The 14948-nt window shown below is 40.2% G+C and overlaps 1 protein-coding gene across 4 annotated transcripts in view; it reads right to left on the reverse strand.

The window, feature by feature from the left end:
- Positions 1-14948, reverse strand: part of LOC135514431 (MAP kinase-activated protein kinase 5) — a 41160-nt gene that overhangs the window by 8727 nt on the left and 17485 nt on the right. For 3 of the 4 annotated variants that reach the window (XM_064937931.1, XM_064937929.1, XM_064937928.1), the window contains one exon: positions 12167-14015. The exons of the other annotated variant lie outside the window; for it this stretch is intronic. In XM_064937931.1, coding sequence (XP_064794003.1) covers positions 13921-14015 — 95 coding nt within the window. In that variant the 3' untranslated portion in view covers positions 12167-13920. Of the gene's footprint in view, positions 1-12166; positions 14016-14948 lie in introns of those variants that run through there. 4 annotated transcript variants of the gene reach the window in all.

Here is a 14948-nt window from a genome sequence, read left to right on the forward strand (position 1 = left end):
ATCAGCAACCATCACTCCTGTGTTCCAATGGCACGTTGTGTTAGCTAATCCAAGTTTATCATTTTAAAAGGCTAATTGATCATTAGAAAACCCTTTTGCAATTATATTAGCACAGCTGAAAACTATTGTGCTCATTAAAGAAGCAATAAAACTAGCCTTCTTTAGACTAGTTGAGTATCTGGAGCATCAGCATTTATGGGTTCAATTACACGCTCAAAATGGCCAGAAACAAAGACCTTTCTTCCGGAACTCGTCAGTCTATTCTTGTTCTGAAAAATTAAGGCTATTCCATGTGAGAAATTGTCAAGAAACTGAAGATCTCATACAACGCTGTGTACTACTCCCTTCACAGAACAGCACAAACTGTCTCTAACCAGAATAGAAAGAGGAGTGGGAGGCCCCGGTGCACAACTGAGCAAGAGGACAAGTACATTAGTGTCTAGTTTGAGAAACAGACGCCTCACAAGTCCTCAACTGGCAGCTTCATTAAATAGGACCAGAAAAACACCCGTCTCAAAGTCAACAGTGAAGAGGCAACTCCGGGATGCTGGCCTTTTAGGCAGAGTTGCAAAGAAAAAGCCATATCGCAGACTGGCCAATAAAAATAAGATGGGCAAAATAACACTGACACTGGACAGAGGAACTCTGCCTCAAAGGCCAGCATACCGGAGTCGCCTCTTCACTGTTGACATTGAGACTGGTGTTTTGCGGGTACTATTTAATGAAGCTGCCAGTTGAGGAGTTGAAAGTGGCTAATATTGTGTTGATTCAATCACAATTCCCACAGTAAAGTGTTAACTAACGTGGAAATTAAATTTAAATCTCGTGCTTCTCTGCATGTGCTGATATTTCTTCGCGCCCACGCACTACCGCAGCTTAGCCTAGTGGTTTGAGCGTTGGACCAGTAACCGAAAGGTTGCTAGATTGAATCCCCAAGCTGACAAGGTAAAACAATCAGTCGTTCTGCCCCTGAACAAGGTAGTTAACCCACTGTTCCTAGGCCGTCGCTGTAAATAAGAATTTGTTCTTAACTGACTTGCCTAATTAAATAAGTTAAATAAAAATTAGAGGGAACATTGGTTGAGGTGTTTGGTGGATGTCCTTGTTACCTACAGGAAGTCCCCAGAGTGCTGTGCATTGAGGAGAGCCAATGTAACCTACTTGATACAGAATGGATTCCTGAGGGTCTTCCCTGTCTGTTCTCACCCTGCATTTCCCCCCTCTTCTGTCACACTGTCATGCTGGTCTTTCAAGTCATCCTCCACTACTAAACCCCTCCTCGACTTAAGTACAAAGCTCTTAATTAAACCAAAGACCGTATAGAAAACGAAACCACTTTGGCTTTGGTTAAACCAAATGGTTAAACATTTGCTAAATGTTAGTTAGTTAGCTAGCAAGCTGACATTAACCTAGCCTGCTTTAATAACAGAAGAAACAAATAACTACTTACTTCAATATTGACATATTTGATTAGCTTGCTAGTTGGTTAGTTTCTCTACTGAAAAACTATCGAACTTAACTTTTTATTATTATTCAGACATCGTTCACCATCTCCTTTCATCTCGCTGTTAAAAAAGAATCAGGTTAGAGAGCAGTCAAGCCGTGATTGGTCCAAAAATCTGACCAATTGCATTTCAGTAGACTGCTATAGGCTATGTTCATTGGCTAGAATGTCCCCGTTATACAATTATGGTAAGCGATTGCGAGAACAAAATTGATTTTGGAGAGCAAACTGGAAAATTGGTGTGAGAGAGAGAAAAGACTGTGTAGAGTCGGGATGCGTGCAGTCATTTGAGTCTTGACAGACGGTCGTCTGCTCGCTCGACCACATTTCTTCTCTCTCGACTCAAGTGTTGGCTCACTCTAGCCCGTTCAACTTTTGAATCGGAGTTGACACCATAGTATTCCCCATCGTTTATCAGTGCAATTTTGATAGCCAACTCGCTGAAAAGGTTTGAGAGGATTTATTTCATATTCCCTCGTTAGATTTTAGCTCATCTCGCTCTGGCTAGCATTAGTTGTTGATCTTGTTGATGTGCATAACTGAGCGAGAGACAGCTTACCTTTTCATGTTTGTTGAATACGTAAGCTTATTAAATATCAGTGATACTACCAAGAGCAGTGTGCGGTTTCCTTTTTCATGTTTGTTTGATCAATAGGTCTATAAAGTTCCCAAATGTAATAGAACTCAGATGGTATTGACACATTTCCAGAAATCAGGTATATTTTGTGGCTTTTGGAGAAATGCGTTCTAATGTTAAAAAAATTGTACTATTGCAAATGCCTGTAAACACAGTCCAGTTCAACGTGAATGATGGCAGGCCCCTGTGGCAAATGGCTTATTTGCATAAAGGCCTACTGTAGCCCTGATTGGCGATGGCACACCCATCTGTGTAGATGCCCTTACTTGATGAGATGATTTTTTTTAGGTTTTATTTACTGCAGTGTCTTAATTGTCAAAACGCACGGCCGCTTTCCCACTCTACTTTGCTATAGAATTTTCATAAATGCCTTGGGCTACTCTACATAATTCCCAAACATTCTACGAGTTTATGAAAATTACCATATACTTGTATAAGTGAGTCTTTCTGGGTAAGGCGCTAAGAGCTTTCCACACCTGGATTGTGCAACTTTTCCCATTATTCTTACCCAAAATAAATCTAATGAGCTATTGATCATTGCTAGACAACCATCTTCAGGCCATAGATTGTCAAGTAGATTTAAGTCAAAACTGTAACTTGGCCACTCAGGAACATTCATTGTCTTCTTGGTAAGCAACCCCTGGGTAGATATGGGTTTGTGTTTTGGGTTATTGTCCAGCTGAAAGGTGAATTAATCTCCCAGTTTTTGGTGGAAAGCAGACTGAACCACATTTTCCTCCTAGGATATTGGCTGTGCTTCGCTCCATTCCATTTTTTTAATCCTTAACGATTACAAGAATACCCATAACATGATGCTGCCACCATTATGCTTGAAAATATGGAGAGTGATACTCAGTAATGTGTTGTATTGGATTTGCCCCAAACAACTTTTTTCTCCTGAATACAAAGTGTTAATTGCTTTGCCACATTCTTTGCAGTATTACTTTAGTGCCTTGTTGGAAACATGATGCATGTTTTGTAATATTTGTAAATGCTATTATTGCATACGGAGTGAGTCCATGCTTAATTAATTAGTAAACATTTATAAACATAATTCCACTTTGACATTGAGTATTGTGTAGAGGCCAGTGAGGACAAATCTGAATATATATTTTTAAAAATTCAGGCTGTAACACATCTAAATGTGGAAAAAGTCAAGGGGTGTGAATATCTTTCTGAAGGCACTGTATATATGCACACTGAGACCTGAATATCACACACATATCTTATCGTTGCAAAGAATTAATTTAATACAAGTAGTCAGTCAGCATGTTCATGACATGCCCAAGAGGGCAGAGGACAAAGAAAGGAAAAGAAGAATACGAATTGATACAGGTCTTCCATAATGGATTCATGTAAGTGCCAAATAGTAGAAAACCAAAAAAATAAAACATGGTGTCAGGATTAATTATAAATAATACAGGCAAGGTATTGTTTTGGTAGAGCCATATCCCTTCTCTGCTGAATTCATTAGGGGAGAGATACTGTATATACAGTGTTTCTCACATAGCACCCTATTCCCTATCAAATGCACCATTTTTTTATAGGGCCATCGGCCTCTGGGGTCTCATTTATAACCGTTGCGTGAAATTTTACCCGAGATATCTGCGTGCGCTATTTCTGAAAGTACAAAAACATTGAGATTAATAGCATGATTAATAGCATGATGCTGCCCCCCCCGTGCTTCGCGGTTGCGACGGTGTTCTTCGCCTTGCAAACCTCCCCTTTTTCCTCCAAACATAATTGTCATTATGGCCAAACGTTTCTATTTTTGTTTCATCAGACCAGAGGACATTTCTCCAAAAAGTACAATCTTTGTCCCCATGTGCAGTTGCAAACCGTAGTCTAGCTTTTTTATGGCGGTTTCTTCCTTGCTGAGTGGCCATTCAGGTTATGTTGATATAGGACTCGTTTTACTGTGGATACATATACTTTTGTACTTGTTTCCTCCAGCATCTTCACAAGGTCCTTTGCTGTTGTTCTGGAATTGATTTGCACTTTTTGCACTAAAGTACATTCCTCTCTAGGAGACAGAACACGTCTCCTTCATGAGTGGTATGATGGCTGCGTGGTCCCATGGTGTTTATACTTGCGTACTATTGTTTGTACAGATAAACGTGGTACCTTCAGGCATTTGGAAATTGCCCCCAAGGATGAACCAGACTTGTGGAGGTCTACGCTGATTTCTTTTGATTTTCCCATGATGTCAAGCAAAGAGGCAATGAGTTTGAAGGTAGGCCTTGACATACATACACAGGTACATCTCCAATTGACTCAAATTATTTCAATTAGCCAATCAGAAGCTTCTAAAGCCATGACATCTTCTGGAATTTTCTAAGCTGTTTGAGGCATAGTCAACTTAGTGTATGTAAACTTCTGACCCACTGGAATTGTCAGAGTGAATTATAAATGAAATAATCTGTCTGTAAACAATTGCTGGAAAAAGTACTCGTGTCATGCACAAAATAGATGTCCTAACCGACCTGCCAAAACAATAGATTTTTTGTTGACAATGTGTGGAGTGGTTGAAAAACGAGTTTTAGTGATTCCAACCTAAGTGTATGTAAACTTCTGACTTCAACTGTAGGGAATAGGGTGCCATTTGAGACACAGATACAGCTAGGAGGTCAACATGTAGGCCTATAGGGGCTGCCTGCATCTGTGGATCTACAGCAGATATGTACAGTTGCAGACAAATATATTGGCACCCTTGCACTTTTAAATAATTCCCCATTTCTTCTCAAATAAGTTGAAAATGAAAAAAAAAAACGGTCTCCACACTATTGGATTTTCAGCATTGCAGAACCAAATATATTTTTGTGAACTTAAGTTTACAATTTTAACTGAGAAAATAAAGACATGGCATGGACAAAATTGGCACCCCGGAGCTTGTACTTGGTTGCACAGCCTTCGGCCAAGATAACTGCCAACAAATACTTATTGTAGCCATCAATGATCTTGCTGCATCTTTCTAATGACAATTTGGCCCACTCTGCTGCAGCAAACTCCTAATTCTTCAATGTTTGAAGGGTGCCCACCGCCAACTGCTGTTTTCAGCTTTCACCATAGGTTATGGATGTGATTTAGATCTGGACTCGTCACTGGCCACTCAAGAAAAGTCCAGTCTGCTGTTTGTGTGTGTTTGCGGTCGTTGTCCTGTTGGAAGACCCACAATCTTCAACCGTTTTTTTGGCACTGGGTTGAAGATTTACTGTCTTGCACACATTCAAGGCACCCAGTACCAGGGGCAGCAAAGCAACCCCACAGTATTATCTAACCTCACCCATAATTGATTGGAGGGTGTTGTTTTTTTCGTTGAATGCTTCATTTGGTTGTTGGTAGACATAGGAAGAACCCACTGATGAAGGAGACAAGAAAACGTGATTTTAACTCTTTTTTTTTTTAACCACCTAAACAAGCCAGAAATCCTGGGGAAAATGTTCTGTGGACAATACAGATCAGTGTGAACTGACACCTCTACAATCAAACATGGGGAGGTCTGGTAATTATTTTGTGTTGCATCTGGTACTGCTGGCCTTGAAAGTGCACAAGGCATCATGAAATCAGCCTGATTGTTAGGTGTTTTGTAGTCCAATGTTCAACCCAGTGTCCAAGAACTGGGTCTCCATTGAAGGTTGTGCATCTTCCAGCAGCACAACTCCAAAGATAGAAAAAAAAAGCACCCAGGAATTGTGAACTGGCCAGATCTGATTCACATCCAAAACCTATGGCAAGATTTGACAGCAGCATTTCACGCTGTGAGAAATTTTACAACGTGTCACAATCAGAATGATTGAGAATTAGTCACCTAATTTTCAAATACTTTTAAAACGAAGAAGCAAAAATATGGAAACTACGGATATAACTAACTCCGTGCTCACGCAATATCATGATTCATATGCGCGCCACTAGAAATCCCTGCTTCAGCATGTTTCTGTTCGCAGATACATCCGGAAAAAATACACCTTAATGGCCTGCTAATGTGCCTGGAGCTTGTAGGCTATACTGCAGAGAAAAAACCCATAACTGATCCAAATGGTTGCCCAGTTATGGGGCTGGATGCAGTTATTTTGAAATGAATATGCATTCAAAACACTAGGCTTTTGAGAGGTTATTCAAATGACAGGCTAGTCACTGCATTTAAAAATATATATACAGTGCCTTGAACTTTGCGACCTTTTGCCACATTTCAGGTTTCAAACATAAAGATATAAAACTGTATTTTTTTGTGAAGAATCAACAACAAGTGGGACACAATCATGAAATGGAACGACATTTATTGGATATTTCCAACTTTTTTAACAAATCAAAAACTGAAAAATTGGGCGTGCAAAATTATTCAGCCCCTTTACTTTCAGTGCAGCAAACGCTCTCCAGAAGTTCAGTGAGGATCTCTGAATGATCCAATGTTGACCTAAATGACTAATGATGATAAATCCACCTGTGTGTAATCAAGTCTCCGTATAAATGCACCTGCACTGTGATAGTCTCAGAGGTCCGTTAAAAGCGCAGAGAGCATCATGAAGAACAAGGAACACACCAGGCAGGTCCTAGATACTGTTGTGAAGAAGTTTAAAGCCGGATTTGGATACAAAAAGATTTCCCAAGCTTTAAACATCCCAAGGATCACTGTGCAAGCAATAATATTGAAATGGAAGGAGTATCAGACCACTGCAAATCTACCAAGACCTGGCCGTCCCTCTAAACTGTCAGCTCATACAAGGAGAAGACTGATCAGAGATGCAGCCAAGAGGCCCATGATCACTCTGGATGAACTGCAGAGATCTACAGCTGAGGTGGGAGACTCTGTCCATAGGACAACAATCAGTCGTATATTGCACAAATCTGGCCTTTATGGAAGAGTGGCAAGAAAGCCATTTCTTAAAGATATCCATAAAAAGTGTTGTTTAAAGTTTGCCACAAGCCACCTGGGAGACACACCAAACATGTGGAAGAAGGTGCTCTGGTCAGATGAAACCAAAATTGAACTTTTTGGCAACAATGCAAAACGTTATGTTTGGCGTAAAAGCAACACAGCTCATCACCCTGACCACACCATCCCCACTGTCAAACATGGTGGTGGCAGCATCATGGTTTGGGCCTGCTTTTTTTCAGCAGGGACAGGGAAGATGGTTAAAATTGATGGGAAGATGGATGGAGCCAAATACAGGACCATTCTGGAAGAAAACCTGATGGAGTCTGCAAAAGACCTGAGACTGGGACGGAGATTTGTCTTCCAACAAGACAATGATCCAAAACATAAAGCAAAATCTACAATGGAATGGTTCAAAAATAAACATATCCAGGTGTTAGAATGGCCAAGTCAAAGTCCAGACCTGAATCCAATCGAGAATCTGTGGAAAGAACTGAAAACTGCTGTTCACAAATGCTCTCCATCCAACCTCACTGAGCTCGAGCTGTTTTGCAAGGAGGAATGGGAAAAAATGTCAGTCTCTCGATGTGCAAAACTGATAGACATACCCCAAGCGACTTACAGCTGTAATCGCAGCAAAAGGTGGCGCTACAAAGTATTAACTTAAGGGGGCTGAATAATTTTGCATGCCCAATTTTTCAGTTTTTGATTTGTTAATTTAAAAAAAAAATCCTATAAATGTCATTCCACTTCATGATTGTGTCCCACTTGTTGTGAATTCTTCACAAAAAAAATACAGTTTTACATCTTTATGTTTGAAGCCTGAAATGTGGCAAAAGGTCGCAAAGTTCAAGGGGGCCGAATACTTTCGCAAGGCACACACACACACATATATATATATATATTACATATTACACACATATAGGCAAATCAGTTAAGAACAAATTCTTATTTACAATGACAGCCTACACTGGGCCAATTGTGTGCCGCCCTATGGGACTCCCAATCACGGCCGGTTGTTATACAGCCTGGACTCGAACCAGGGTGTCTGTAGTGACGCCTCTAGCACTGAGATGGTGCCTTAGACCTCTGCGCCACTCGGGAGCCCTCGACTAGAGATTTGTACCCACTTAACAATAATAACATTCTTCATTACATTGTGTTGTTGCAGCCTAGGTAGGATACGTTTCTTGTCCCTAAAAAACTAAAATAGGGTAGATTTTCGAGCTGGTACCTGTGGACTGGAAGGGAGCGTACATAGTGTAAGGCTACCTATGACTTCGTTATCTAATAAACTTTTTCTGCTGTGTAAATTGACTGGATATATCCACTGCAGTATTAAGCCTAACAATGAGCTTATGAATTATGGGCTAATATGCTTCTAACTTGAATAGGCTATCTAAAGCCGGTCTGTCTTTGTTCTGTTTCACAAGTACACACCTGGCCTCTCTGCTGCCACCGCTATTCCTCTTAAAATCTTTTGGAAAATTCTGGAGTTCCAGGAAAACCCAGACTACATAAGCTTGCTGGACACTTAATTCAACTGATTTTCTTTAGCTTTCTAATAACCTATTGAACAAGAAATGCACGCTTGCTCTTACTTGCTGAATGTAAAATAGGCTACAGCATTAAGAACGAGCGGGGAGTTGGGGAGAAGCCCATATTTTCCTCTCTAGGCTGATATTAACACTGGGCTACATGCATCCTGACAAAATACATACATTATGAGTGGCCTGCTAATGTACCTTTCTGGACCTTCTAACCTTTTGAGATTAGACCCAAACAGTTGCCTAGGCTGTAAGCCTAAGCAGTTATTTCGGCCTGAAACAAAAACTGGACGTTTGAGAGGTTTTTCAAATTAGCCTACATCACTACAGTTTACAGCCTATGGACAATTGTGTACTCACTTGATTTTCACTGTTGTAGCCCAGGTATAATAATTGTCTTGTCTAAAAACGTAGGCCTAATCAATAGCGGAGCTTTGCATGCCCGGCGACCACAGAGCACATGATGGATCTGCCATTTCATAATCTGTTAACTTTTTTTCTTGCACTTTGAATGGTAACTATTTAGCCTGAATGGCCTAATATCTAGCTTCTTACTTCGGCTAAACATCACTAGCCTCTCTCTTCCAGCTGTTCCCATGCACAACATGTTATTGCAGGGGTAGGCTGCAGTTTGGGGTACAACATCAGCATTGATTCATATGCCTCAAACACACAAATACACACACTTGCAGTCATTGCTTTGATCAAATATGAATTGAGGAAAACAGTCTGACAATATACATTTACATTGCAACCAACCCTTGCTCAATACACTTGAATGTAAGAGGACGTATTTACATGGCCAAACAGGGAGTCAACACATTCAGCACATCAATTAAGGAGAAAATCTAAATTATTTATTTCCTAATGTTATTCACCTCAGTGTAAGTTCCTGCAAGGGGCACAATGCGCAAATAAGGCTAAGACTTAAGTCCATAGGAAGGTTCAAATGTACTGTTGAAGTCGGGAAGTTTACGTACACTCAGGTTGGAGTCATTAAAACTCCTTTTTAAACCACTCCACAAATTTCTTCTTAAACTATAGTTTTGGCAATTCTGTTACGACATCTACTTTGTGCATGACAAGTCATTTTTCCAACAATAATTGTTTACAGACAGATTATTTCACTGTATCACAATTCCAGTGGGTCAGAAGTTTACATACACGAAGTTGATTGTACCTTTAAACAGCTTGGAAAATTACAGAAAAGGATGTCATGACTTTAGAAGCTAATTGACATCATTTGAGTCAATTGGAGGTGTACCTGTGGATGTATTTTAAGGCCTACCTTCAAACTCAGTGCCTCTTTGCTTGACATTAATGGGAAAACCTAAATAAATCAGCCAAGACAGAAAAATAATTGTAAACCTCCACAAGTCTGGTTCATCCTTGGGGGCAAATTCCAAACGCCTTTAGGTACAACGTTCATCTGTACAAACAATAGTACTCAAGTATAAACACCATGGGACCACGCAGCCGTCATACTGCTCAGGATGAAGACGCGTTCTGTCTCCGAGAGATGAACATACTTTGATGCAAAAAGTGAAAATCAATCCCAGAACAGCAGCAAAGGACTGTGTGAAGATGCTGGAGGAAATGGGTACAAAAGTATCTATATCCACAGTAAAACGAGTCCTATACCGACATAACGGGAAAGGCTGCCCGGCCAGGAAGAAGCCACTGCTCCAAAACCACCATAAAAAAGCCAGACTACGGTTTGCAACCGCACATGGGGACAAAGATCATACTTTTTGGAGAAATGTCCTCTGGTCTGATGAAACAAAAATAGAACTGTTTGACCATCTATATGTTATGAGGAAAAAGGGGGAGGCTTGCAAGTACACCATTCCAACAGTGAAGCACAGGGGTGGCAGCATCATGTTGTGGGGGTTATTTGCTGCAGGAGGGACTGGTGCATTTCACAAAATAGATGGCATCATGAGGTAGGAAAATTACGTGGATATATTGAAGCAACATCTCAAGACGTCAGCCAGGAAGTTAATAAAGCTTCGTCGCAAACGGTTCTTCCAAATGGACAATGACCCCAAGCATACTTCCAAAGTTGTCCTTAAGCCATTTTGCCACAACAAAGTCCAGGTATTGGAGTGGCCATCAGAAGGCCCTGACCTCAATCCTATAGAACATTTGTAGGCAGAACTGAAAAAGTGTGTGCGAGCAAGGAGGCCTACAAACCTGACTCAATTACACCAGCTCTGTCATGAGGAATGGGCCAAAATTCACCCAACTTATTGTGTGAAGTTTGTGGAAGGCTACCCAAAACGTTTGGCCCTAGTTAAACAATTTAAAGGTAATGCTACCAAATACTAATTTAGTGCATGTAATCTTCTGACCCAACGGGAATGTGATGAAGGAAATAAAAGCTGAAATAAATCTACTATTATTCTGACATTTCACATCCTTAAAATAAAGTGGTGATCCTAACTGAACTAAGACAGGGAATTTTTGCTAGGATTAAATACCAGGAATTGTGAAAAACTGAGTTTAAATGTATTTGGCTAAGTTGTATGTAAACTTCTGACTTCAACTGTATACAGTACCAGTCAAAAGTTTGGACACACTCATTCAAGGGTTTATCTTCATTTTTACCATTTTCTACATTGTAGAATCACAATGAAGACATCAAAACTATGAAATAACACATATAGTCATGTAGTAACCCCCCCCAAAAATGTGTTAAACAAATCAAAATATATTTTATATTTGAGATTCTTCAAAGTAGCCACCATTATCCTTGAGGACAGCTTTGCACAATCTTGGCATGCTCTCAACCAGCTTCATAGTAATCTGGAATGCATTTTAATTCACTAGTGTGCCTTGTTCAAAGTTAATTTGTGGTATTTCTTTCCATCTTAATGTGTTTGAGCCTATCAGCTGTGTTGTGACAAGGTAGGGGTGGTATACAGAAGCTAACCCTATTTGGTAAAAGATCCAAGTCCATATTATTGGCAAGAACAGCTCAAATAAGCAAAGAGAAATGACAGTCCATCAGTACTTTAAAACATGAAGATCAGTCATTCAGGAACATTTCAAGCACTTTGAAAGTTTCTTCAAGTGCAGTCGCAAAAACCATCAAGCGCTATGATGAAACTGGCTCTCATGAGGACAACCACAGGAAAGGAAGACCCAGAGTTAACTCTGCTGCAGAGGATAAGTTCATTGGAGTTACCAGCCTTAGAAATTGCAGCCCAAATAAATGCATCAGAGTTCAAGTAACAGACACATCAACTGTTCAGAGGAGACTGCGTGAAGCAGGCCTTCATGGTCAAATTGCTGCAAAGAAACCACTACTAAAAGGCTTGCTTGGGCCAAGAAACACTAGCAATGTACATTTAGACCGGTGGAATTCTGCAGTCTGAGCATTCTGCAACGATACGCCATCCCATCTGTTGTGCGCTTAGTGGGACTATCATTTGTTTTTCAAAAGGACAAAACTATCATTTGTTTTTTAAACACTTTTTTGGTTACTACATGATTCCATGTGTTATTTAATAGTTTTGAGGTCTTCACTATTATTCTATAATGTTGAAAATAGTAAAAAAGAAAAGAAAAACCCTTGAATGAGTAGGAGTCCAAACTTTTGATGGTACTGTACATTTGAAAATGTTTAAACATCTTAAGATATATACCATATATACAAGTAACAAATAATCAAGTACTGTAGTAAACCTACATTGCATCTTTTTACCAGTCTTGTTTAGTGTTCTCTAAGCTCTTGACCACAGCAGGGAGTCCATGTTAGCCATAAATAAGACTTTACATACAGAAATATACACTACTAGATCAAAAGTATGTGAACCTGCTTGTCAAACATCTCATTCCAAAATCATCAGCATTAAAATGGAGTTGGTCCCCCCTTTGCTGCTATAACAGCATCCACTCCTCTAGGAAGGCTTTCCACTAGATGTTGGAACATTGCTGTAGAGATTTGCTTCCCATTAAGCTACAAGAGCATTAGTGAGGTCCGGAACTGATGTCTGGCTCGCAGTCAGTGTTCCAATTCATCCCAGAAAGTGTTTGATGGGGTTGAGGTCAGGGCTCTGTGCAAGCCATTCAAGTTCTTTCACACTGATTTCGACAAACCATTTTGAAGCAAAGAATCCTCCAGAACGTCATTGCATGCTGTAGACTTCCCTTCACTGGAACTAAGGGGCCTAACCCGAACCGTGAAAAACAGCTCCAGACCATTATTCCGCCTCCAACAAACTTTACAGTTGGCACTATGCATTCTGGAAGTTACTGCTTTCCTGGCATCCGCCAAACCCAGATTCATCCATCAGATGGTGAAGCATGATTCATCACTCCAGAGAACACATCTCCACTGTCCAATGGTGGCGAGCTTTAGACCACTCCAGCCAATCGCTTGGCATCGCACATGGCGATCTTAGGCTTGTGTGCGGCTGCACGGCCATGGAAACCCATTTCATGAAGCTCCTGACAAACAGTTCTTGTGCTGACTTTGCTTCCAGGGGTAGTTTGGAACTCAGTATTGAGTGTTGCAACTGAGGACAGGCTATTTGGACCAACTCCATATTAATGCCCATGATTTTCTAATGAGATGTTCAACGAGCAGGCGTGCACATACTTTTGAGGATTTAGTGTATTTTACAACATGTATGTATATTGAACCTATGTACAAATTATGCACATGCTTTAAATTACCATTGCACATTACGTAATAAAGTTGACTGTTGCTGATATCTAGATTGAAGCAGAGTAGCTTCAAGGTACAACAGCAGTAATCTCAGCGAACTAATGGAGCTAAACAGGAAACCCTCACACTTCCACCGAGGTCCCTCTCCCTACCCCCTGGACCACTTACCACCCAATGGGTGAACAATCCAAGTTTAAGCCTAGTTCCTCCGTCTGCTTTAAAGACCCATATTGTTCAACTGACAGAATGATCAAACATCAGGCTTCATGGTCAAAAATAAGGGTTTCTTTGTGAAATAAATACAATTTGTAGCATTGTTAAAAAGGTAAAGGAATAAGAATCCAATTAAATAAAAACGAGTGAGATTAAAACATCACCGTGGACATCCAGGACAAGCAGCGTGTAAAAATTCCCTCCAGTGGGTTACAGAAAATAATATTTTTGTGATTTTCCTCTTTTTTACGAAAATATAAGGATTTGTTTATTCTTTGCAGTCGTTCATAAAAAAATATATATAGTGCCAACAAGGCCTCTTTTCAATATATCTACAGTACAATAGTCTTGCAAGTGAATTCTTTAAAAAAAATCCTATAGTTTTAGCTTGTTAATTTACATAATGCCTCTACAGTCATTGGCTTAAAAAAATGTTAGAATAAACGATACAAAAGGAGATAAATAAATCACTTGCTACTGAGAGTCTTGTAAATGTGTCTTTTCCTCTATGGCCTGTTTCACTATTTCAGCCAACTTCAAGCGGTCCACTTTGTCAGAGAAGGCCCGTCCTACAATGGAGACCAAAGAAAAATGTTGACTGGAACCAGATTAGGGAAATTCCACTCTTTTTCAACATAATTTTCATCTCCAGCACCATCCAACATCAACACATTTCAAAACTTTGTTTTTCTATATTTTGTTATCAAACAGATTGAAGATAAGTGTTTACCGATGACATCATCCGGAGACACTGATGCCATCATCTGCTGTACATCATGTGATTTTCATGTGAGCAGGTAAAGGTTACTAACTGAGGAATTAGAATTTTATGCTGAAAAAAGGTAGAACTTCCCTTTAATTATGGGATTTCCTCCACAGAAATTAGTGCACTGCCTTTGGAAAGGATTCAGGCCCCTAGACATTTTCCACTTTGTTACATTACAGGCCTATTCAAAAACTGTTTTTTTTAAAGAATTTTTTTAAATGTTTGCCCAGAAATACTTTATTTACTTAAGTATCAGACCCTTTGCTATGTGACTTGAAATTTAGCTCAGGTGCATCTTGTTTCCATTGCTCATCCTTAAGATGTTTCAACAACTTCATTGGAGTCCACCTGTGGTAAATTCAATTGATTGGACATGTTTTGGAAAGGCACACACCGGTCTATATAAAGGTCCCACAGTCCGTAGAGCTCCAAGACAGGATTGTGTCGAGGCACAGATCTGGGGACGGGTGCCAAAAAATATCTGCACCATTGAAGGTCCCCAAGAAAAGTGGCCTCCGTCATTCTTAAAAATGGAAGAAGTTTGGAACCACCAAGACTCTTCATAGAGCTGGCCACCCGGCCAAACTGAGCAATCGAGGGCGAAGGGCCTTGGTCAGGGAGGTGACCAAGAACCTGATGGTCACTGACAGAGCTCTAGAGTTCCTCTGTGGAGATTGGAGAACCTTGCAGAAGGACAACCATCTCTGCAGCAATCCACCAATCAGGCCTTTATGGT

This window comes from Oncorhynchus masou, chromosome 25 (genome assembly GCF_036934945.1).
Source record: "Oncorhynchus masou masou isolate Uvic2021 chromosome 25, UVic_Omas_1.1, whole genome shotgun sequence".
Lineage (NCBI taxonomy): Eukaryota > Metazoa > Chordata > Actinopteri > Salmoniformes > Salmonidae > Oncorhynchus > Oncorhynchus masou.